The 22,740-nt window shown below is 42.0% G+C and overlaps 1 protein-coding gene across 8 annotated transcripts in view; it reads right to left on the bottom strand.

Annotated features, from left to right (window-relative positions):
• Positions 1-2,439: 2,439 nt before the first annotated feature.
• Positions 2,440-22,740, bottom strand: part of LOC125172886 (protocadherin alpha-C2) — a 174,953-nt gene continuing 154,652 nt past the window's right edge. For 6 of the 8 annotated variants that reach the window (XM_047871538.1, XM_047871522.1, XM_047871531.1 and 3 more), the window contains exon 4: positions 2,440-4,390. In XM_047871538.1, the coding sequence (XP_047727494.1) occupies positions 4,080-4,390 (311 nt within the window). In that variant the 3' untranslated portion in view covers positions 2,440-4,079. Of the gene's footprint in view, positions 4,391-19,096; positions 20,468-22,740 lie in introns of those variants that run through there. The other 2 variants (XM_047871513.1, XM_047871547.1) reach the window with 2 other exon arrangements.

Genomic DNA, 22,740 nt, shown 5'->3' with positions numbered 1-22,740 from the left:
ATAAAACATAAAATATACTAATATGACATCTTGCGACTTACTTAGAATCTGACTTTAGCCTAAAAGCCAACAGCAAAGGCTCTGAACACTCACTGGGGAACCTTATCCTTTAAAATTTGATGAATTGTAATTCTTCGAAAGCATGAATCCTGCATTCTCTCTATAAGACCCACATCAAGAAGTCTTAAGAGAGAGAAACTTGGTTTGTTTGAGTTGCCCATTCGCCAAAAGAAGTTGTGGAAGTAACTCTTCTCTTTCTCAAGTTGTTGTACTTAAGCTCATGTGGAATTTATTCATTTGAACATGCAAAGTGACTTCTAAACCCTTTGATCTCTGGCTTTCAGATCATTGACGTGGAACAGCTGTAAACAGAATGGTTGCTTGACCACTTAGAAACCTCATTATTATTCAGGATAGAAGTAAGTAAAGAGTTAGGAAACTCACTTCACCTCTTTTCCTTCAGAGGTGAGCAAAAATATGAAGGAGAAAAAATATTTTTATTGCAAAGTTTGTTTTATAATCTGTCACTCACATTTTAATCAATAGGAAAATTGTCCTGAGTATAACAGCTGAACTGAAAAAGGGTGAGGAGATGGAAGAAAAGGATTATTAATAATAACAACTATCTAGTAGTGCGCCAGAAACTGTGCTAAAACCTTTTTGAGGTTATCTTGCTGTATCTTCCCCACAAATCTGTAAGGTCTGTACTAGAATTATTCCCATTTGACAGATGATGAAACAGAGGCTGAAAAACTGAGAGACATAGTGGTTTGCCCAAGGTTCCCAGCTAACAAGTTATAGAGCTGTACTGGCTTGCTTGCTTTTTCTTTCTTTTTCTTTCTTCTTTCTTTCTTTCCTCTACTTCTTTCTTTCTCTTTTCTTTCTGTTTTCCCAACTTTTTATTTATATTCCAGTTAGTTAAGATCTAGTGTAATGTCAGTTTCTCTTTCTTTCTGTAAGTAGAGTCACCATACAAGGCAAACTGGGATTTAAGCCCAGCTTAAATCTTGTATCCCAATTATTAATGGTGTTCCCTTTCCATGTCAAAAATAGATTCAACAACAAATTATATGCTCATTCTGTTTCAATATTTTTCAATCTTGGTACTATTGACATTTGGGGCTGGAAAACTCTTCGCTGTGGGGGGCTGTCTTGTGCCTTATAGGGTGCTTAGCAGCATCTGTGGCCTCTGCCCATTAGATGCCAGAAGAACTTCCACCCAAGTAGCATTTGTTACGGAATATAGACTGTGAACTGAACCTACTTCATACAGTGGCTACCATGTGCCCTGCATGCATAAAATTTTATTTCCTGGGGGCATTATTTGCCCAACTGGAGAGAAGAGCAAAGGCTAAACACGTAATGAATAAGATGACTGGAAGGCTCCAGGGATAAAAAATTGGTTTGTTGCAATTCTTACTAGAGAAGACAGAAACAGTGTATCGGGAAGCGACCCCGAAGCCTCCTGATTGCCCTTTCTAGTAATACTGTAGAGTCTGAGTCTTGATTCCATTGAGCGTTTTGCCTTAGTGATAAACACAAAAGCCAGGGAGATAGCCAGAGAGCGATACTCTAAGAGTCATACTGCAAACTTCTTCAAAAATAACAGCTAATGATAATCAGCGTTCTATTTTCTCCTACTCTTATACTGAGAAATGACCACCATTTCTTTCATACCACCATTTTCCATTTATTAGCAATAACAGAATAAATACCAATAGCACCAATTAAAAATGAATCCACATGGCGTGTTTTATCCTTACAGCTGTAATAACTAGTAACTAACATGGACTGGAAAGCACTTCGCAAATGTAAAAAGTGCTGTACAGATACATCATAATTATCATCATTAATAAATTAGCCCGATTCTCCTAGTATTCAAAAGGCACGTAAGGTCAGATACATGGGTTTCAGTGGGGCAAAATGATCACAACCTACAATGTAGCAATGGTTCACATGTGTTGGCAACAAGTTTTACCCCATGCAATCCTGCAGAGCTGAAGTTACACACCCTTCAAAACATGGGAGAATGAAGCTAAAAGCAGACAGAACAGGCTTTTTTTTTTTTTTGAGATTTAATGTTTTTGTCTTAATAACAGACTCCTACCTTTTATGATAACGTTTAAAAGATAATGTAATTAAACTTCTAAATCGTACATTTTAACAAAATTAAAATTTCTTATTTAAGGTGACAGTAAATTTTATTCTTCGCTATGAGCTGATATTCCAGATGTCATTATAATTTCAAAGCATTCTGTGACTTCAGAGAGGTCAGATTGGTAAATTTTGTGCTTGCATACCCTCAGGGAATAACCACGGTATTCATTCCAGAATTGTTACTAGAAAAAAACAGCTCTATCTATTCCCTTGCCAGAGGGAGTCTTGGCAAGAGACAGCTCTTGGCTGACCATAAATAAAATTCCTTGAATCACCAGTGTCTTGATTTAAGAAAGAAATTTTACTGTGTCTTTCATACACAAAAGCTGATTAACAATGGTTAAAAAAACACTACTCCACTTTTTCACAGGTGTACAAAAGGAAATATAATGGAATTACATTCAACAATAAAGCTTAAAGTTCACTCTAGGTATAGTTGCATTAACATTCACATACACAAGCACGGAGTAAGTATATTTCAGGAGTCTTATAATAGCATACAGCATACATATGGGAGATTGATTTCAGGTAACATCATAGGTGTCAGCAAGATTAGCAATTCAGAGTGTTCTAAAAAAGGAAAACTAAACCAAAGAGAAGGTGTGGGCTGGCACACCAAGACAAATCACAGAATTCGAGGATTGAAAAGTCGGCTCACTGTGTGTATGAGAAAACAATTATTTTTCTTCAATTTTGGGGTCTTGATATAGTTGGCTAGAGAAGGTACTGTGTATTCAAAGTGCACGTAATTGTTTCTTAGAAAAGAGACAGAGAAAGATCCTTTTATTTAGTAATTAATACATGCAAGAGGCAGCCCCAGAGTGACCTGAAAGAGTAAAGCTGTGATTGGCAGGTGGCCGGTATAATACAGATGTTTCAGGCAATTCTCTTAAAGCACTTCTGTAGCAGCAATGATCATTTAAATGGCTGTAGACTGGATTCTCTTTTGAGGAGTTGAGGGGGGACTCATCATATTTCTCTTTAAAGATTTATAGTCATAGATTTTCTCTTTTTTAAATAAATCTATCAAACAACAAACAGCATAAAGTGAGGTGTTGGGGTTTTCTTTCGCTTCTGCTTTTGCATATGTGTTGGAAAAGGATCTAGCCTTTTCATAAACATTGTGTGCAAAAGAATTTTTGATAAAGTGAGCACAAGGACGCACAGCAAACACATCAGATCTGCTTCTGGTGCCCTGGTTGGCCCCGTTCAACACTGAACTGTTGGCTTGTAGGTGTAATGCAGGTTTTAGGGATAATGACACCACAGCCAACAGACTTGAGGATGCCCAAAGCCTTGTCGGCAGGGGTGGTTTTGTCTGCGAGAGGGTGGCCACTGCCTCTTGAGTTGTAAGATTTAGAAAGTCTGGTCCCTTTTAGTTCACGTTCCCCCTGGATTGGCAACTCCCACTGTTTCTTTGCCTTTGTTTCCCAGCCCTCCTTGCACCAACTAGTCTCATCTGGCCCATCCCAGCCAATATCTGGCACTCACGCGCCCACGGTAACCACACAAACCCAGTGGCCACAGACACCCAAGCTGCTCAATCTCAAAACCTTTGAGCCTGCCCTGCAAGTGTCATCAAGACAGGATCCCCGGAGCACAGGGCAGAGAGTCCAACCTCTCACTGGCGGGGCTGGGAAGCTTCTCCTTTGCGGCGGAGGAGAAAGGAAACTTGGGTCTGCTTTTTAGGTTCTGAAAACAAGCCAGAGTGGAGAGAAAGAGTTAACACCAGACTTAGTAAAGCTTTTAAGACAAAACCTCTTAAATGTGATCTACACAGACACAGGGAACTTTCTGCAGATTTCTGAGGTCTATAAGAGAGGGCTCATGGAGATAGGAGAAGGGAGTGGGGAGTTGCTACATGGGAGAGATTTGCCATTATTACAAAAACTGGCTTAGTGGCTTGTTTCCATGAGATGACCTCACTGGTCACTGTTGTCAGTCGTGCTGTTCCCTTTCTCTTTTTTTTCCTGGGTCTTGTTACCCTTCTTCTTTTTCTTCTTTTTCTTGGTCTCCTCCTTTTTGCCGAAGGTTATGAAGTCACTTTTGTCAATTTGGCTGTTAGTAGGCTCCTGCCGGATGGAGATGATTGCAGGAGATCCTGGGATAATGAATTTGTCTGGCAACTCACCGGGACCAGATTGTTTGGGGTTGCCTGGTCCGTATTTAAAGGTCCAGCTGTTGCTGTTGACACCAGCACCCACTGGAGGGGACACTTCTCCTGCCTCTGGTTCTGAAAGACAAAACATCCCAAGTCAGTGAGAGTCAACACACGCCTTCCAGGTCACGCTAGTGGGTAGAATACAGGGGAAGCTGCACAGACAACCCTGGCTCCCCCGCCCCCCAAGAAATCAGGGGTTATTTCTTTGAGCCTGAGGGCAAGGTCAGTGTTCGGAAATAATCAGGAAGGCAGATTTTCTCACCAGGGGTCTGGAAGTCTAATTTTCTAGGGACATATTTTTGGTTCTTTGTGCAGAATTTCCTAAAGAATGTGGTCGTGATTATTTTGCCTGGGAATGGGATGGAAAATGTACTGGGTTAAAGCAGAACAGGCAATAAAAGAACTAGGAATAAATTTAATCAAGGAGGTGAAAGACCTGTACTCTAAACTCTAACATGTTTATGGAAAAAACTGAAGAAATGACACAAATAAATGGGAAGATATTCTGTGCTCAGGGGTTGGAAGAATTAATATTACTATAGAGTCAATGCAATCCTTACCAAATTTCCAATGGTATTTTTCACAGAAAGAGAGAATCTTAAAATTTGTACAGAACCACAAAAGACCCTAAATAGCCAAAGCAATCTTTAAAAAAATTTCTTGTAATGTTTTTTCATTTTTGAGGGAGAGAGAGAGAGAGAGAGAGAGAGGGCATGAGTGGGGGAGGGGCAGAGAGAGAGAGGGAGACACAGAATCCGAAGCAGGCTCCAGGCTCTGAGCTGTCAGCACAGAGCCTGACATGGGGCATGAACCCACTAATGGTGAGATCATGACCTGAGCCGAAGTCGGACACTCAAATGACTGAGCCACCCAGGCGCCCCAACAGCGAAAGCAATCTTGAGAAGGAAGAGCAAAGCTAGAGACATCATGCTTTCTGATTTCAAGCTATATTACAAAGCTATAGTCATCAAACAGTATAGTATTGGCATAAAAACAGACACTTAGATCATTGAAACAGAATAGAGGACCCTGACGTAAACCCATGCATATATGTCAATTAATTTACCACACAGGAGGCAAGAATATACAGTAGGGAGGGGACATTCTCTTTAGGAAATGGTTTTGGGAAAACTGGACGTCTATGTGCAAAAGAATGAAACCGGACCCCTGTCTTACACCACGCACAGAAATAAACTCAAAATGGATTAAAGACTTGAACATAAGACCTGAAAGCATAAAACTCCTCAAAGAAATCATAAGCAGTAAGCTCCTTGACGTGAGTCTTTGTGAATCTGACACCAAAAGGAAAAGCGATAAAAGCAAAATAAACAAACTACACTACGTCAAACTAAAAAGCTGCTGCCCAACAAACTAAACCATCAACAAGATGAAAAGGTAACCTACTGCATGGGAGAAAATACTTGTAAATCATATATCTGATAAGTGGTTAATATCCAAAATGTATAAAGAATTCATTCAACTCAACAGCAAAAGAATATACCCTCTGATTTTCAAAACAGGCAGAAGATTTGAATAGGCTTTTTAAAAAAGAAGACATACAGATGGCCAAAAGGTACATGAAAAGTTGCCCAGTTATCACTAATCATCAGGGAGAGGCAAATCAAGACCACAGTGAGATATCAATTCCCACTTGTCAGAATGGCTATCGTCAAAAAGACAAGAAATAACAAGTGCTGGCGAGGACGTGGAGAACAGGCAACCTGTGAGCACTGTCGGTGGGAATGTAAACTGGTGCAGCCACTATGGAAAACAGTATGGAGGTTCCTCAAAAAATTAAAAATAGAAATACCATACAATCTAGTAATTCTGGGTATTGATCCATAGAAAATGAAAACACGAACTTGAAAAGATATGTGCACTCCTGTGTTCACTGTGGCGTTATTTACAATAGCCAAGATATGGAAACAACCTAGGTGTTCGTAGATGGAAGAATGGATAAAGAAAATGTGGCATGTATTGTAAAAATGAGTAAAGAAAACCTCATTTAATGGAGTCAGGATGGGCACCTGGCTGGCTTAATCCATGAGCATGTGACTCTCTCGATCTCTAGGTGGTGAGTTCAAGCTCTATGTTGCAAGTAGAGCTTACTTAAAAAAAAAAAAAATAATGGAGTCAGGAAGCCTGGAAGGGGGATCTCTCGCACACATACCACTCCTAGAAGCCCGCACTACCAACAAGAAGAAGGAAGGTAACTCTTATCTTGACAAAGATACTTTTCACATAGGACTTTTATCACCTGCTTGTAAGACAAAGAAAGGACAATCTCTCCGTGCCCCAGCAACAACACAATAACCACCACCTGAAGCCAAAGAGAAACCACCACAGATCTCAGACTCTTGTTCTTTTCCAAAGAATTTTGATCAAAACAACCCTCCCCATTTCCTCCTAAAACCTAGTAAGAGGTGACCTTTCCTTAGTCTCTTAGGACTTGCCTGTGGTTTACCACAATTTGTCCAAATTGCATTCCTCTGCTATTCCCTAATAAACTCATTTTGTTGGTAAAATAACTGGCGATTTTATTTATGTTTGACAATATATATAATGGAGTATTATTCAGCCATAAGAAGAATGAAATCTTGCCGTTTGCAACAACATGGATGAAATTTCAGGGCATTATTCTAAGCAACATAAGTCAGAAAGAGAAAGACAAATAATGTATGATCTCACTTATGTGTGGAATCTAAAAAACAACAGTAACAAAACCAAAAACAAAAAGCCAAGCTCATAGAGACAGAGAACAAATTAGTGGTAGCCAGCGGCAGGAAGGGGACAGGTATGTGTGAAATGGGTGAAGGTGGTCAAAAGGTACAAACTTCCAGTTATAAATAAGTAAGTCACTGGGATGTTAACATACAGCATAGTGATGATTGTTTCTGGGTTTGTTTGTTTGTTTTTAAAAAAGCATCTCTTTTCTTCCTTTCTCCCTTTCTTCCTTCCTTCCTTTCTTTTTTTAAAATTCTGTGCCGACAGTGTAGAGCCTGATGCGGGGCTCAAACTCATAAAGCATGAGATGATGACCTGAGCCAAAGTTGGACGCTTAACTGACTGAGCCACCCAGGCACCCCAATCATTTTCTTTTTTTAAACTTATTTATTTATTTATTTTGAGAGAGAGCATGCGCAAGCAGGGGAGGCACAGAGAGAGTGGGAGAGAAAATCCCAAGCAGGCTCCCCACTGAGAGTGCAGAGCCCAATGCAGGGCTTGAACTCACAACCCTGAAACTATGACCTGAGCTGAGATCAAGAGTCGGACTCTTAATCACCTGGGTGATGATACTGCTTACTTGAAAGCTGCCAAGAGAGATCTGTAAGTTCTCATCACACATACATACACATAAACAAAATTCTTTTGTAACTATAGTGACAGATGTCAATTAGACTTAATGTGGTGATCATTTTATAATGTATACAACTATCAAATCATTATATTGTATACCTGAAACTAATATAATGCTATATGTCTATACCTCAGTAAAAAGAAAAAAAAATATTATTAAAGAGAATCTTTTTTTTTTTTTTTTTTAATTTTTTTTTCAACGTTTATTTATTTTTGGGACAGAGAGAGACAGAGCATGAATGGGGGAGGGTCAGAAAGAGGGAGACACAGAATCCGAAACAGGCTGCAGGCTCTGAGCCATCAGCCCAGAGCCTGACGCGGGGCTTGAACTCACAGACCGCGAGATCATGACCTGGCTGAAGTCGGACGCTTAACCGACTGCGCCACCCAGGCGCCCCAAAGAGAATCTTTTTCATAAAAAGAAACAAAGAACCAAAAGTTCTGAGGTTGTAAGAGCTATTGTAAACAGGGCATTCCCTGGAACAATTAGTGCTGTTAATTAACTTTTTGTAGTCTTTCTACAATGAAAGAAGCCCTGGGCATTTGTTATTGTAATCACAAACTGAAATACTTGAATCTCATTTTGGGTAGACACTACTGTTTTCTCAAACCAGTTCTAAGGACCTCTGGGGTCTCCTGAGTTCTCTGTTAGAATTTTTTAAATGGAGGTCTCAATAATGATGGTAACATAAAAGGCAGCTGTAGACATAAGTAGATTCTGTGGTACCTGGACAACACCCCCGTCCCCCGACTCCCCCAAACTAAGAACCGCCAAAGGATTTCAGAACCTTTGTCTGCAATTATACTCAAAATACTTTAATTGTCTTCAGGTAATGGGCGAAAAACCTAAACCAGATGTACATGATGGAAGAAGGTGGTGGGGGGAGGCAGGGAGATAGGGGGAGGAAGAAGGAGGAGGTTGGGTGGGGGGGAAGGAAGCAGCAGCAGCTGCAGCATAAGCAGCAGCAAATTAGTGTGTGATTACAGAAAACTTTGGCTACAAATGTATTTTGACACCTACTTTGTCCAAAACAAAAGATGAATTAGTGGAACCAACTATTTGATCCTAATTGTATCACAATAACCTTGAGGGGTGATGGGATGAAGCAGAGAAGAGATGGAAAGGTGTGGGTATAGAGGGGTGCTACCTAGTATAGAAGAATGGAATCCTGTTGTAAATATAGTCCTGTTTGGGTAAAGCACTGGGAGCCAACCTTACTTTCCAAACCCAGCCTCCTCCCTCAGTGTGCTCAGAGTCTAGTTGAGACAGACACTCAAGCAATTATAAAGCAACTGGATAAATGCAATGACCAAGGTACACAAGAAGTGTTATGGGATTCCAGAGGAAACAATTACTAATTATACTTGAGAAAGTCAAAGGAGATTCCAGAGGAGAGATGAAATTTGCCCTGGGTAGGGGGAAATTATGATGTATCCACAGGGGTTTTCAATGCAAGACCTCCCCAAGAATCTAGCTGGAAGACACATGATATAGGATATGGATGACTTCTAGAAGAGTAGAGGTCAGATCTAGAGAGGAAGAGTAATAGTCTTTCTGTGTAAAGTAATCCCAGCGGCCACGACACTGAAACCATTTGACATCACAGTAGCATGCATGTATCTGACACTGCTCCTGGGGTGGAATCCTGAAAAATTCTGCAAGATAAACCATTTACATTTGATTGCAGTTTCAGATTCTCTACATCTGCCATTTCCATCTCCCGACCTGTCACTTACCTATCTCCTCTCATTTGGCATTCTTAGACACTACTTCTCTAACATTGCTCATGTCAAGCTCACTAATCACGTTATTGCCAAAGCCAGTGGTCACATTTTAGTCTGCACTGTAGTGAACCTCTCAGGGGCATCTGTCCGCCGCTTTGGGAGACACTTGTTTTTATGAGTTCCTTATCAAACCATTCTCCTCTTTTGGCACTGTACCTTCTTCTTTCTCTTCACTCCTTTCGAGGTCTCAGCCATGTCCATCAGTATATGTACCGTCCAAATATGCTGATGAGATATAGATTTATATTTAGAGACTGTATCCCTCCGTGCTCCAATCTCATGTCTCCAAATGCCCATCCTATATCTATTCTTGAAAGTCTCATGGGACATCTCAAGCAGAAAGAACTCTTGATTCCTCTCATCTATTCCTTTCTAAATGTCTCCAGTCTCAATAAATGGCATTCCATTCACCTTAATGCTCAAGCCAGAAACTTCCATTTTTTTTTCCCTATTCTCCATTCTCCACTTAATGTATATCAAGATCTATCATTCCTGCCTCCTAAATATACCTTGACTTTGTCCTTTTCTCTCCATATGAACTGTCACTACCTTTTTTTCAGGGCACCATTACCTTGAATGTGAATTATAGCAACAGGCTCTTCCTTGTCCAGCCTGCTTTGACTTTTGCTTCTCTCTAGCCCTCCACCCAGGAGCCAGAGTCATCTTTACTCCTTAAGTTTTTCTCCCTTTTTTAAAAACTGAAATATAGCATACATACAGTAAAATTCTTTAAAAATAGAAAGCAGATTACATCACTCCTCTGCTTAAAATTATTCAGAGGCTTTCTACTGCCTTAACAAAATAATAAAAATCAAACTCCCTAACATGGTATATAAGGCCCTTCAATAATCTGATATTTTTTATTCTCCAATCTCATCTCCAAGACTGCCTCTCACCACTAGCCTCAGGCCTTCTTTTGGGTCCTCAGACTCCTCTTGGGATTGTTTTTGCCTCAAGGCCCGTAAGCACACAGTTTCCTTTTGCCTAGAATGATCTCCCTTCCATTCTTAGCAGGACTCCTCATTCTTCAAGTCTGTGCTCAAATGTAACCCCCTCACTGAGGTGTTCTGTGACCCTCCCGGCCAAGCAGCAATGTTCTTCACCTCCATCTGTCACTGTAACATCCAGAGAGGCAGAAAAGGTATCTGCTTCATTCACCACTACCTAAGCAGAGTCTAGCACAATTCCTGGCCCATAACAGGGGTTTAAATAAATACTTGCTGGGTGGGTGAATTCAAGGACTGGTAGGAGAAGCAGCAGGCCCCCCAACAGATCCAACAGCCCTCCACTGACTGCACTCACTGCTGCTTGTCCCTAAAGACAGTGAAGTGATGTGTGTAAAGTGCTAAGCCTGATTGCCAGCACAACGTAAGAGCCCAATAAATTGAACCACATATGGGCAACTATATATGGCACAGCTCTTGGGGCTAGGAAGGCAGGTTAAGAATATATTGCAAATTTAGCTCAAGTACCAGCAGGCAGTAGGGAAAAGAAGCAAGGAACTTTCATCTCTCCCCCAAATCTCTTTCCCTACAACATGCTTCCCTGACAGAGTGAACTTTACTGCTCTGTGGACACCGGGGCCACGGATGCTTTTTCTCTGAGACTAAGACTAATTTCTTTAGCCATTGGAGATAAATCTGCAACTGAGCTCAGCCAGAAGCTGCCTGTTTACCTTTAACATACAGACCCGGTCCTTGAGAGATGGAGACAAAAGCAAGGCAGGTGTTTAAAAGCCGGGATTTGTCATCTAGGAAAACTGGGTTTCAATACCACTCTGGGGTCTCTCACATAGCCCAGGATGGAAATTTTTCCCAACCACAGCCAGGACTCTGCATGAGGCCTCAGGACTGTCATCTGGAGATGCACAGCTCAGAGATGTCTTTATCTTGCAGAATTAAAGGACATTAAAGGCTAGGTCTGTTGGACAAGGGAGCCCCTCACAGCAGGACTGCTAGGAGTTAATGAGTTTCTTTTACATGTCACTGAGCTTCTCGGCCTTTGTGGGGAGTCTTGGTTGGTCTGACTCAGCCTTAACTCCAAGAGGCGATCAGAGATCCATTCCAGTGCATCTTCCTCATATCCAGCTTCTGCAGAGCAGAAGGAAATCTGGTTTCTAGAGTCCCTTACAGACGATTGTGACTAACCTGTTCTGGTTCATGTGTAAGCAAACATCTCTGAGGGCTCATTCAGGTGAAATAAGAGCTTCAGAATCTGACGAACAACACTTACTGACCTCCTAATCTTGAGTCCTTCTTGACCAAGAGCACTAAAGCCCCTTGGCCATATTCACCTATAAAATGCTCTGACTTTGGGGGCAGGATCAAGGAAATACTCCCCTTTAAAGAAGATGAGAAAGGAAGAGACACCAGGGCCAGTACCAGCAAATAGTCAATCCAGGGAATGTTTCCTCTTTTCCTTTTCCCCTCCTGTGACTTCCCACAAGTCCCTCCCCTCTGGTCCTAGGGAACCTAGCTCACTGGCAAGGCCAAGACTGACAAGAAGTCAAGACTCTATGGGGGGGAGGGGCACCTGGGTGGCTCAGTCAAGTTTCCGACTCCCGATTTTGGCTCAGGTCATGATCTCACAGTTGGTGAGTTCAAGCACAGCATCGGGCTCTGCACTGACAGTGTGAAGCCTGCTTGGGATTCTCTCTGCCCATCCCCCAACCCCCAGCATCTCTCACTCTCAAAATAAATAAAAAATAAATAAACTTTAAGACTCTATCAGAGCCTAGAAAGGGGATTTCAGGTATATACCAAGCAGGTGGGGGTCTGGATCCTTAGGCAGAGTCCTTCCCTGACATTCAGATTACAAGCCAATGGGATTTAAAAGCTTTAATAGAGGGGCACCTGGGTGGTTCAGTCGGTTAAACATCTGACTTCAGCTCAGGTCATGATCTCACAGTTGGTGAGTTCAAGCCCCACAGTAGGCTCTGTACTGACAGCTCAGGGCCTGAGCCTGCTTTGGATTCTGTGTCTCCCTCTCTCTCTGCCCCTCCACCACTAACGCTCTGTCTGTCTCTCTCTCAAAAATAAATAAACATTTAAAAAATAAATAAATAAAAGCTTTAATAGAATATAATCATAATTACAGTAAATGGTTTTGCCTCCTCCCCTTTTTTTGGTATTGGCTGATTTCTCCACCACATGTAGGAATACATTTAAAAGTCAGAACAACATATATATTTTTTAAAATGCATAAAGATCTCCAACTTAAAAAGCTGCCCGCTGGGGTAACTGGGTGGCTCAGTTGGTTAAGCATTTGACTTCAGATCAAGTCACGATGATCACCTTCCTGTCTACACCACAGGATCTAATGGTTTGTGAGTTCAAGCCCGGAATTGGGCTTTGGGTTCTGTACTGATAGCGCAGAACCTGCCTGGGATTCTCTCTCTTTGCCCCTCCCCCACTCACACTTTTTCTCTCTCTCTCAAAATAAATAAATAAACTTAAAAAAAACCACAAAAAACTGCTGGCAGCTTTTTCTGCCCACAGGTCCTGTCCCCATACTTTAATGAAATCACCTTTTTGCACCAAAAACAAAAACAAAAAACAACAACAGCAACAACAAAACCCCTGTCCTCTGAAGGTAGCTAGCCACTTCATTTAATCCTGTAAAGCCACCTTAGACACTTCTCTTAGGCACTGCCCAGGGTCTTTTTTGGCAACATCCAACTTTACTGTTTTATAAAGGAACTGTGGCCAGAGTTTGGCCTCGGGGACTGGGAATGAGTGGGTTTGCCAAAGCACATAGTGGGGAAGGTCCTGAACAGAGTGCAGCAAATGCCAGCCTTGTGAACTCACCCCCAACCCTATTCTGAAGCGCTCTGGGCAGTCAGCTGAGGCCAGAAGAGATTTTTCTGATTTACATTAATTTTCCCCAACAGAATAACACCAAGTCATTTTGACCAAGGATAGTACTTTGAGGAAAGCTCTTGGAGGGTCACAGGCTGGAGTATGCTGGGGTGGGGGTGGGGGTAGGGGGGGTAAAATTCTCTTTTCCTCTGTTCACCTTGCGTTTTGCTCTTCTGAACTTGAGAGCTTGCCCTGACCTCTATCATTCATAATACAAAGTCCTGGGCAATTTGCATAAGTATTTCTGAAACAGTTTTCTCATCCATAAAATGGAGATGATCACCTTGCTGTCTACACCACAGGATTCTGGATGTATTTAACATTTTCTGTACTCTTCCTATGTGCATGGCACAGGCTAAGCAGACCTGTGTGCAATATAATTTCTGCTCCTCACAAGAACCAGACGAAGTAAATATTGCCAATATCCATGTCTGTTTTACAGGTATGTCTGTTTTATAAAAGAAGAGACTAAGGATCAATGATCTCCCAGTTACTTAGTGGAAGAGCCTAGGACCAGATGGAACCTAGGCAGTCTTAACTCCACCACATGCTGAGCTGTACCTGAAGGCCCTTTGAAAACCCTGAAGCATTATACAAATGTAGCGATTACTTTGGTAGATTTGTTTTGCCACCATTTGAGAGACAGAGATGCAGGCAGGCAGGAACCCCTAAGCTAGAATCAGCTGAAAGAAGAACAGAGGCTGGGGGCGGGGCATGGATGCAGCAGTGACAAGCTCAGGAAAATCACAGCCCATTCTGCAGGTTTCAGCCCTCCCCTTACCACCCCATTCATCCCTTTGTTGCCATCTTTGGGATTTAGTCCTAAGGTTAATAAAGAGCCTCCAGAAAACCCATCATTTTGATTAAAGCCTGGGCTATCTTTCCAGACACCACTCTGGAGCCTGCCTACCGCCCACTCCGCTAGGTCAGTGCAGCCAGCAAAAGCTATTAAATGATTACAGCCATTTCCGGCCCAGCCAGACAGCTCCCCTGGATTGCTCATTCTCTGGCTGGGGCTGCCGCTGCTACTTCTGGCTGCCCAGGGAAAAGTCACAGCACAGAAGGTTCTGCAGATTCTGGGTTTGCAGGTGAACATGCAGGCTTTCTGTGCAGGGACACCCCACTTCTCCCCCTTCCTTGACTCCTCTCCCCACCGGACCCTGCCACTACAGCCTCAAGCAGCTCCGATTTTGTTTGCACCGTCTTAAGCAACCATTTCATCTGTCTCTCGTGTGTGTGTGTGTGTGTGTGTGTGTGTGTGTGTGTGTGTGTTTTAGCAGAACCTAGCAGATTGTAGAATCATACACGCTCAGTCTGACCAAAAGGCAAAAACCATCCGCCATCAAACCTGCTGAAAGACCTGGCTGTAAAGCATCCCTAGCTCTACCCCACCCCCATCCTACCATCTGTGGGGCTGTGGGCTGCCCGAACAAGCTCCGCCTCCTCTCGCTCACTCAGCCTTTATGAATTGGGCAATGTTAATCGGAGTAATTACAGCCCACAAAACACAGGAGAACCGCAGTCTGCAACCCAAATCCTGTTCAGGATCAGAGAGAGGGGGATAAAGCTCCAACCACCTGGGCTAGCATTTCCACCATTTCTCCACTACTTCCTAGGCCTTCAAAAGTCAGTGGAAAGAATTTTCCGAGGAAACAAGACAATGTAAAAATACACTGCGTGTTCTCTGTTAGGACCTTAGGCTCTATAATCAGAATAGTAGGTTTAAATATGGCTACAGCGTATATATTATGTGATGTCTAGCAAATCATTTAGTATCTCAGTTTTCATGTGTAAAGGAGATAATAGCACTTCATAGGGTTTTTGCAGGATTAAATGTAATTATCCTTATGGAATATAAAACAGTGCATGACACAAAGTAAAAACTCATTACATTTTACTTGTTAGTAAGATCAGAGGAGCAGAAGATTCAGTCACTTAGGGAATACTGATAAATTGCTTATTAAAGGTCAAGCATTTTATGAAGCATTTTGCATTTGCATTTATATGTATATATATATACAGACACACACATATATTCCCTATAATAAGTAATAATTATAAAAAAATAATTGTTATAAAAAAGGATTTCCAGGGTGCCTGGGTGGCTCAGTGGGGCGTCTAACTCTTGATCTCAGCTCAGGTCTTGATCTCAGGGTTGTGGGTTCAAGCCCCACATTGGGCCCCATGCTGGACAGGGAGCCTACTTTGAAAAAAAAAAAAAAAAATTTCCATTCTATAGGTAAGGAACTGAAGGCTTAATTACAGCAAGGTCTTTTGCCCTGAATCACACAGGGATTTGGTAATAAAACTGAAAAATTCTTTTGGCTCGGACTCCCCAGCTCAGTAATTGATTTGTTATTATTATTTTATTTCTGTGAAGCCTTGGGGATAAGGGAGGAGACAGAGTTGAGCTCACTCACAGGCCTAGCAGTCTGACCCCTAGAGTGGCCGGGAGGGGATAATGTGAGTATGAAGCCAGGCAGGCTGGTCTGAATCCACTCCCCACAGAGTGCCACTCCTGGGTGAACCGCCTGCTTGGGGGGTTGAGGGGGGCAGTGGCTGCGTGATCTGGAAGGAGATTTTGTGGCTATTTGTTGCCTCAGGCCACAGCTGGGCTAATTTTCAGTAATTTTGGAGCGGAAGAGATAAATACAGTGGCATATTTTTAAAGCCACAGCTCTTGCTTTGTGCCCAAAATAACTCTACCATTTCTAGGTTAAGAGTATAAAGACATCATGTGCTGTGAACACAGATTCAGAAACTGGAATGGCTGGTTTCAAATCTTCCAAGCTCTCCGCAGTAAGCCAAAAAAAAAACCAAAAAAATCAATAATATTTCTTTCCATGACCCCCTAACCTAGCAGGGCTCAAGCTGCATGGTTTTCTGTACCTTATTCCTGGTTGCTGGAGTCCAGGGAGGGCAATTTCCCCTTAGAGCCTTCTTACAATGCCCCCAGCCTCAGCCAAGCTGTTATAACCTAGGGCTAGCAAAATGCTGAAAATGAAGGTTTGGGGGACACAAACATTTGAGCTGCAATCTCAGCTTTATCACCTATTTGTTGTGTAACCTAGAGCAAGTCACTTGGCCTCTCAGCCTGCATTCTTTCATATGTAAAACAGATAACAATATCCATCTAATGGAACTGTGAGCATTAAAAGGACATAGTGCTCGTAAATCACATAGAACAATGCTTGGCACGCAGAAACCGAAATAGAGGATTGGTATTATTACAATGTAGTGTTCCTCTGAGGAACCTGACTCCCTGCCCACCCTACCCCCCAACAATTTATTTCTGGATGCAGTACTTCCAGGAACTCTCCTTTCCAGGGGCCCTCCTCCCATCTGGCTCTGCCACTCCCAGGGATCATTAAAGAAGTCTAGCTGTGAAGTTTTCCACCCTAGGACTGGTTGCTAGGTAGGGAGCCATTCTCTAGAGCCCTCTGAAGCAGGCAGGAAGGATGCACCTTAGTCACGGTGGGACCCCACTATGGATGAAGTTGGAAAAGACTTGAGGGAGTGCCTGGGTAGCTCAGTCGGTTAAGCGTCCGACTGCAGCTCAGGTCATGATCTCATGGCAGAGGAGTTTGGGCCCCATGTCGGGCTCGGTGCTGACAGCTCAGAATCTGGAGACTGATTCGGATTCTGTCTCCTCTCTCTCTGCCACTCCCCCACTCATGCTCTGTCTCTCTCTCTCTCCCTCAAAAATAAATAAACATTAACTTTTTTTTATTATTATGTTTATTTTAAGAGAGAGAGAGAGAGACAGAGTGGGAGAGGGGCGGAGAGAGAGGGAGACAGAATCTGAAGCAGGCTCCAGGCTCTGAGCTATCAGCGCAGAGCCCAACATGGAGCTCGAACCCACGAGCATCAGATCATGACCTGAGCCAAAGTCAGATGCTCAACCGACTGAGCCACCCAGGTGCCCCTAAAAAACTTTTTTTTAAAAAGACAGGTTCAAATCGCAGCTCTGGCATTCTGCGTTCTACTATTTTCTACTACATTACTTGGGTGAAGCAGACTTGTGGTTTTTTCACAGGTAACATGGATATAGTAGCCACCTCCAAGAGGCAACTAAATTTATTTATTATGTACAATAAACTAGACATTGTTCTAGGAATTAGGGACAGAGATATGAATAATATTAGGGCAGGTACCCTGCCCTCCAAGAGTTAAAGTGAAGAAAAAGACAAATAAATGAATAAATACAATATTGTTTTAAGTGAAAAGGGATTTCAACTACCTCCACTGTGACCTCAGTCTGTACTTTCTAACTGATTGAGTTCTTCTTTCCAGCATATCTTTCCCAGCAGGCAAAGCCTTCCAGGACAGGAAGTGAAACTGCCCCTCAAGCATTAACTACTACTGCCCTGACTCCAGCAAGATTCTGCATGATTGACCCCAAGACAGTGATCGACCCAACCTTTACTACCCAGCACTTGTACCCACCCACCTTTGCCCCACATTTTCCCTATATAAACCTGGAAGTCTTGTCAGCACTCTGGAGGCAGTCTTCGAGACACTGCTCTGCTGTCTTCCTGGTGTCAGCCTCACTGAACTAAATTCCTGTCTTGTTTCACCACCACTCCTCTCCCTGCCTTTGGATTCTGTCAGTGGCAAGCAACTGAACCTGTCTGTCCTGGATGCCCCGGAGCCACGTGCTCTTGCACCTCTGTGACCCAGTTACATAAGGAATAAACAAGATAGAGAAACTATGGCATAAAGATGGCATTAAACTCTCCAGAGACAGTGTGTGCAGAGGTTAAGAGCACTAGCTCAGAAGTCAATGAGCCCTGTTTCAGATCTTGTTCCCCCCAATTAACTAGATAGATATGTGACCTTTCCTAACCCTAGGTGCCTCAGTTTCCTAAGCATTAAAATGGGGATAATAACAGGGGCGTCTGGGTAGCTCAGTCAATTAAGCGTCCCACTTTGGCTCAGGTCATGATCTCACAGTTCGTGGGTTCAGTCCAGTTCTGTGCTGACAGCTCAGAGCCTGGAGCCTGCTTCAGATTCTGTGTCTCCCTCTCTATCTGCCCCTACCCCGCTCACACTCTGTCTCTTGCTCAAAAATAAAAATAAACATTTAAAAAAGACTCTTCTCTGGGGGTGGTTATACACAGTAAGAGATAGATAATACATGTAAAGTGCTTAGAACAGTACCTGGCTTAAGTACTTAAAACATGGTTTAAGTGCTCAATACAGGTAAGCTATTACTATTAAAATTCACAAATAAATTCTCTCATTATCTCCACTCCAGGAATTCTCAAGCCTGAGGGCTAAGTCCCTTGGTGGGATGGCTAATTTAAGTGATACATAGTACTGGCTAGGGGTGGGGTCAGAGGGAAGTGTGTAACAAACGCAGTCCAACCCTAGATAAGAGCATGCCGATTTGGTATGTTCATACCCTATAACCCAGTAATCCCACTTCTGGAAACATAAGATACATAAGATTTATGTATAAGAATATCCACTGCATGGTTTAAAAAACATAGATACCAACAGGAAGCTGGATAAATAAATAATAATATGGGCATATGGCACAATATGTCCTTATTAAAGAAAAATGAGGTGAGTCTATATATACTGATTTGGAAAGATGTTTATTTAAAAAAAAAGCTGTATACTAATACATATAACATCTCATTTTGCTTTTTGAAAACCTACTTCTTTTTTATTAAGCCAAAAACATTCAGGGGTGCCTGGCTGGCTCAAATGGTAGAGCATGCGACTCTTGATCTCAGAGTTGTGAGTTTGAGCCCCACGTTGGGTGTAGAGATTACTTAAAAATAAAATCTTTAAAAAAATTCATGTATCAATTATGTGATTAAAAGTTATTTTGGGGGTACCTGGGTGGCTCAGTCAGTTGAGCATCCGACTTTTGATTTTGGCTCAGGTGGTGATCCTGGGGTGATGGGAATGAGCCCTGATTCAGGCTTGGCTCTGAGCATGGAGCCTGCTTAAGATTCTCTCTCTCTGCCCCTTCCCCACTCATGTGTGTATGCTCTCTCCCTCTCTCTCTCAAATAAAAAAAAAAATTATTTTGAAAAATATTTGGAAGACTAGAGTAAACTATGGACTTTGGGCAATAGTGCATGTCAATGTAGGTTCGTCGATTGTAACAAATGGACCACTCTGGTGCTGGATCTCAATAGTGGGTAAGGCTGTGCGGGTGTGGGGACAGGGCTACATAGGAACTCCTCTGTACCTTCTGCTCAGTTTTACCGTGAACCTAAAGCTGCTATAAAAAATAAAGTCTATTAACCTCAAAAAATATTTGGAAGATATACACAAAACTGTTAACAGTGGTTGCCTCACTGAAGGGGAGTGGGATTCAGGGACACTTGAATATTTTCATGCAAATGATGTTGTATTGTTTCATATCCATATCAACAATATAATTACATGTTATTTTATAATACAGTACTTTGAACTTTATATTTATAAAAAATCTGGGGGATACACACTAAACTATTGGTAGTGGTTACTTCGTGGGAGTGTGACCGGAGATAGAGGTAAGGTACTAATCATTTTATTTTGCTTTTGTACAGATTTAATTTGTCATAACCTTTGTTCTTTTACAGTTAAATCAGAGAGAGAGAGAAAAAGAGAGAGAGAGATTAAAAAGATGACTAGCCCAGCCACTACTTAATCAGCTGTAAATTCAAAAACTAGCTGAGACAAAACATCACTGTCCCAGATAGTCTGGACCCAGGACCAGCTACATGATTTGCAGGGCCCATAAAAAATTATTAAGTACTTTGAGATGGCAACAGCATAATATTAAACCAAGAGGCCCTTCTAAGTGCAAGGCCCCATGAAGCAGCCTTGTCTGGACCCAAAAGCCCAGTGCTGGGTCCCCGCTTCAGCACCACAGCTTGACAGGGACTCTTTCTAGAGTTTCCACGCTGCCTGTCCACCTGTGAGAGATAATCATTTCACCCAATAGTAAAACTGCTTCCGGGTTGGTTGGGTTTTCAAACTTTTCGTCGCTACCCTTCCCCCTCACTTTGTCGCAATCTGTGCTTCTTAAAATTTGGCAGCAATCCCAGGCTCTGTGTTGCTGTGTCACTTCTCAGCCTTGAGCAACCATTTCTAGACAAGCAGTGATCTCCCTGCACCGAGGGTATAAAATGGAGGTGCCGTCAGAACACTGCAGTAGAAGGAGGGCAAGAGAATGAGTGTCATTGGGGGAAAACCCACTCCACCACCACTATCCCCCCACTTTGCACTTCTATTCTATACCATTTCATTTAATTTAGCAAAACCATTTCTTTTTAATGTTTATTTATTTATTTTGAAAGAGAGAGTGAGAAAGCATGCACAGGGGAGGGGCAGAGAGAGAGAGAGAGAGAGAGAGAGAGAGAGAGAGGTCCATCCCATGACCATGAGGTCATAACCTGAGCCCTGAGCTGAAATCAAGAGTCGGATGCTCAACCAACTGAGCCCCCCAGGTGTCCCTTAACAAAACCAATTTGAATCCTATTTACTGTGTGCCGGGCATTGTGCTAAGTGCCAGGAATATTAAATTGAGTAAATGATTATATTTTTGAATGCTTACCATGAGTTAAGCACTACACTAAGCATTCTGCATGTACTCTCATTTCATCCTTATAGCAGCCAACAGTCTTTCCTCTTTTGCACACTAATAAATCTGAGACACAATGACTGAGTGGTACAATAGGGACCCAAGGCACTGTGCAATGCTATGCTGCCTCCCTTAAGAAGCAAACCAATGCAAAATTTAAACAAACATGGCCTTCACTCTCCACATTTTCTCAGATAAGATTAGATCAAGTCCACCAGAATTAGCTAAGAACATTTCCAAGGCCAGTAGTAAGATATTACATGCTCATGGACTAGAAGAACAAATATTGTTAAAATGTCCATAATACCCAAAGCAATCTACAGATTTAATGCAATCCCTATCAAAATACCAGCAGTATTCTTCACAGAACTAGAACAAGTATTCCTAAATTTGTATGGAACCACAAAAGACCCCAAATAGTCAAAGCAATCTTGAAAAAAAAAAAAAAAAGAACAAAACTGGAGGTACCACCATCCCAGATTTTAAGATATACTACACAAAGATGCAGTAATCAAAACAGTATGGTACTGACACAAAAAGAGACACACAGATCAATGGAACAAAACAGAGAGCCCAGAAATAAACCCACGATTATATGGTTAATTAATCTTTGACAAAAGAGGCAAGAATATGCAATGGGGAAAAAGACCAGCTCCTTTCCAACGATGTTGGAAAAACCTGAAAGGAACATGCAAAAGAATGAAACTGGACCACTTTCTTACACCGCATATAAAAATAAACTCAAAATGGGGCGCCTGGGTGGCTCAGTCGGTTAAGCGTCCGACTTCAGCTCAGGTCACGATCTCGCGGTCCGTAGTTCGAGCCCCGTGTCGGGCTCTGGGCTGATGGCTCAGAGCCTGGAGCCTGCTTCCGATTCTGTGTCTCCCTCTCTCTCTGCCCCTCCCCGTTCATGCTCTGTCTCTCTCTGTCTCAAAAATAAATAAACGTTAAAAAAAAAAAACTCAAAATGGATTAAGAAACTAAATGGAGACCTGAAGCCATAAAAATTCTAGAAGAGAGCACAGGTAGTAATTTTTCAGACATCAGCCATAGCAACATTTTTCTAGATCTGTCTTCTGAGACAAGGGGAACAAAAGCAAAAATAAACTATTGGGACTACATCAAAATAAAAAACTTCTGCACAGCAAAGGAAACAACTAACAAAACTAAAAGGCAACCTACTGTATGGAAGAAGATATTTGCAAATGACATCTGATAGAGGGTTAGTATCCAAAATATATAAAGAATTTATACAACTCAACACCCCCCCAAAACAAATAATGCAATTAAAAAATGGGCAGAAGACATGAACAGACATTTCTCCAAAGAAGACATCCAGATGGCCAACAGACACATGAAAAGATGCTCACCATCACTCATCATCAGGGAAATGCAAATCAAACCATAATGAGATATCATTTCATATCTGTCAGAACAGCTAAAATCAAAAACAACAAGAAATAACAAGTGTGGACAAGGATATGAGAAAAAGGAACCCTTGTGCACTGTTGGTAGGAATGCAAACTGGTGCAGCCACCATGGAAAACAGTATGGAGGTTCCTCAAAAAATTAAAAATAGAATTACAATTTGATCCAATAATTCTACCACTGGGTATTTACCCAAATAATACAAAACACTAATTCAAAAAGACATATGTGTCCCTATGTTTACTGCAGTGTGATTTATAGTAGCCAAATTATGGAAGCAGCCCAAGTATCCAGTGATAGATGAACGGATAAAGAAGATGTAAAAAAATAAGATAAAAGAATATGTGGTATATATCTACAATGGAATATTACCCAGTCATAAAAAAAGAATGACATCTTGCCACGTGCAA

The sequence above is a fragment of the Prionailurus viverrinus genome, chromosome A1, assembly GCF_022837055.1.
Source record: "Prionailurus viverrinus isolate Anna chromosome A1, UM_Priviv_1.0, whole genome shotgun sequence".
NCBI lineage: Eukaryota > Metazoa > Chordata > Mammalia > Carnivora > Felidae > Prionailurus > Prionailurus viverrinus.
The sequence above is the reverse complement of the archived record's forward strand: the minus strand, read 5'-3'. Positions and strand labels throughout refer to the sequence as shown.